This window comes from Myotis lucifugus, unplaced genomic scaffold (assembly GCF_000147115.1).
Source record: "Myotis lucifugus unplaced genomic scaffold, Myoluc2.0 scaffold_3, whole genome shotgun sequence".
NCBI lineage: Eukaryota > Metazoa > Chordata > Mammalia > Chiroptera > Vespertilionidae > Myotis > Myotis lucifugus.
The window spans coordinates 30,474,322-30,476,484 of record NW_005871051.1 but is presented as its reverse complement, the minus strand read 5'-3'; the positions used below and the strand labels follow the sequence as shown (position 1 = coordinate 30,476,484).

General features: G+C 48.7%; 1 protein-coding gene across 1 annotated transcript in view; it reads left to right on the top strand.

Moving 5' to 3' along the window:
- COL6A3 (collagen type VI alpha 3 chain) overlaps positions 1 to 2,163 on the top strand; it is a 74,261-nt gene that overhangs the window by 57,619 nt on the left and 14,479 nt on the right. Inside the window, exons 33-34 of the mRNA XM_023759210.1 lie at positions 15 to 131; positions 1,610 to 1,706. Of these exons, the coding sequence (XP_023614978.1) occupies positions 15 to 131; positions 1,610 to 1,706 (214 nt within the window). The remainder of the gene's footprint in view (positions 1 to 14; positions 132 to 1,609; positions 1,707 to 2,163) is intronic.

The window sequence follows — 2,163 nt, the reverse complement described above, 5'->3', positions numbered from 1 at the left end:
GCCGTTTTCTTCAGCATAAGCCACGAGGGCATCCCACAGCTCAGGAGGCTGTGCTGAAGCTGTCGGATGCTGGGATCACGCCTTGTTCCTCACAGCAGGAGGACCGGCAGCTGGTCAACGCCTACAGGTCTGTGCCCGGCTGCTCTGTGACACCTCCTGCTGTCCTTCTTGGGTTCTGGGAAGGTTCTCAGGCATGCCCTCCCCCCCTCCCCCCAATGGTGTATCCATGACCCACAGTTTCTAGAAGGTCCTGGAGGACACTGATATGCTGAGAACTTCTCTAGTGGGGTTTCCAGGACAGCCTCTGGCTCCAGCACCATGTCCTAGGCTCCCTCCGCATGTGTTAAAGGGCAATCTCCCAGGGTCACCCTGGAGGTCTTCCATCTCCTAGTGAGGTCCCCAGAAATTGGTGAGTCCGGCTCCCCAGGGTGTACCGCTGCTCAAACCATTCTTCAGCTGGGCTGGCACCCAAGGATCCGCTTGTGACACGGAAACGGGCACCCTTGTCATTTGCTTGAATAACTTGTTTGTTACACTTAATCAATGATTATTTCTCATTGTAAATTCTGGGCTTCTTGTTCAAGGGGGTGGATGGCGGGCACGAAGGGAGAGCTGGACCAGGAGTGAGGAGGCCCTGGCTCTGTTATTAGTCTACTCAGCACCTGGCTTTAGGTCTCTTACAGTAACGTGGTCACATCATTTCACTTCTCCATGGCTTAGATTACTTACCTGTAGAAGATGAGGCGGGTTGAGACAGGCTCCAAGATTTGTACTTCCACGCTGGACAGTCTGTGGTTTTCTCATTGCCTGTGTCAGCGAGAGGCAGCTGGGTCATTGCCAACATTTCTCAGGGTTTATTCTCCAAACCGCAGGCCAGTTGGGGCACAGAGCACTGGGCGTGGGATCCTGCATGGGCCAGGATCCTGCATGGGCCACCAGCCATGTGCTCTTGTAAGGGGCGTGCTGTGTGGGCAGAGGGACCCAGAACCACACATGTGTCTAACTTCGAAAAATGAATTATTCATTAATTGAACTTAATTATTCATTAAATAAACAATTAGTGATGGTGTGCTGTGGTGGGCGGGTGCTGTGGTGGGCGGGAATTGTGAATCCTCTGGAAATGATTTAATCCCTTTTGAGACCTGGGAGAGAGATGAAGCAATGGAGCTAGTGTTTCCCAGTTGTTATTATTATTGCAGAAAGTGATGATATTCTTTAAGCCCCCACTATTCGATAGAGGCTAGACCAGGCATTTTCCACACATTACCAAACTTAATCCCGCAAATAATTCTGTTGAGAATTTACTGTCATCCCATTTTACAGCCGAGGAAACTGAACCCCGGAGAGGTTAAATAATCTTGCTTCAGGTTCGGCAGAAAGTGCAGGAGTGGGATTCAAACTCCAGCTCATTTCAGCAGAAGAAAACCTGTGTTTTTCTATTAAACTCAGTGACTCTTCTAACCTCCCCTCTAAAACAGTGAGAAGATACTGATCCTCTGGGAAGTTTGTTTTATTGATGTGACTCTAATTTATTGTTCAGCTATATTTTGCAAGTAGTTACTGATTTTGAACATTCCTACTGAGTGTTTCCTTTTTTTTTTTTGACCAGATCAATAACACAGCTGTGGGGCACGCACTGGTCCTGCCCGCCAGGAGGGACCTCACGGACTTCCTGAAGAATGTCTTGACTTGTCACGTTTGCCTGGGTAAGGTGCTTCTCCAACGGGCACATCTGTCCAGTTGCAACTGCAGAATGTACAGTCCATGGAGGGACATTTGAGCACATCACTGTCATCCGGGTAAAGGGCTGGAGTTAAGTGCAGATTCATGGAGCCTGTTGTTTACCGTGTAGACACTACATGGTAGTTTACATGTTTAAAGTAGAGCCTCAAAACAGAGCTTCTCTTAGATGGAAAATGATGCATTTTATAGGTAATGAAGGAGAACATGGGTTCTACTTCAATTTTGACCTTGGAGCCTAGATTTTAATTATCTGGCTTTGGGACTTTCTAGAGTACATTTCTTCAAACAGTGGCAAAAAAAGTAAGGTTCCTTTCTTTCCCTCCCCTCCCTATACTTTCCATCCCTTTCCCTCCCCTCCCTTCCCCTCCCTCCCCTCCACCTCCCCTCTCCTTCCCTCCCCTCCCCTCCCCTCTCTTCCCT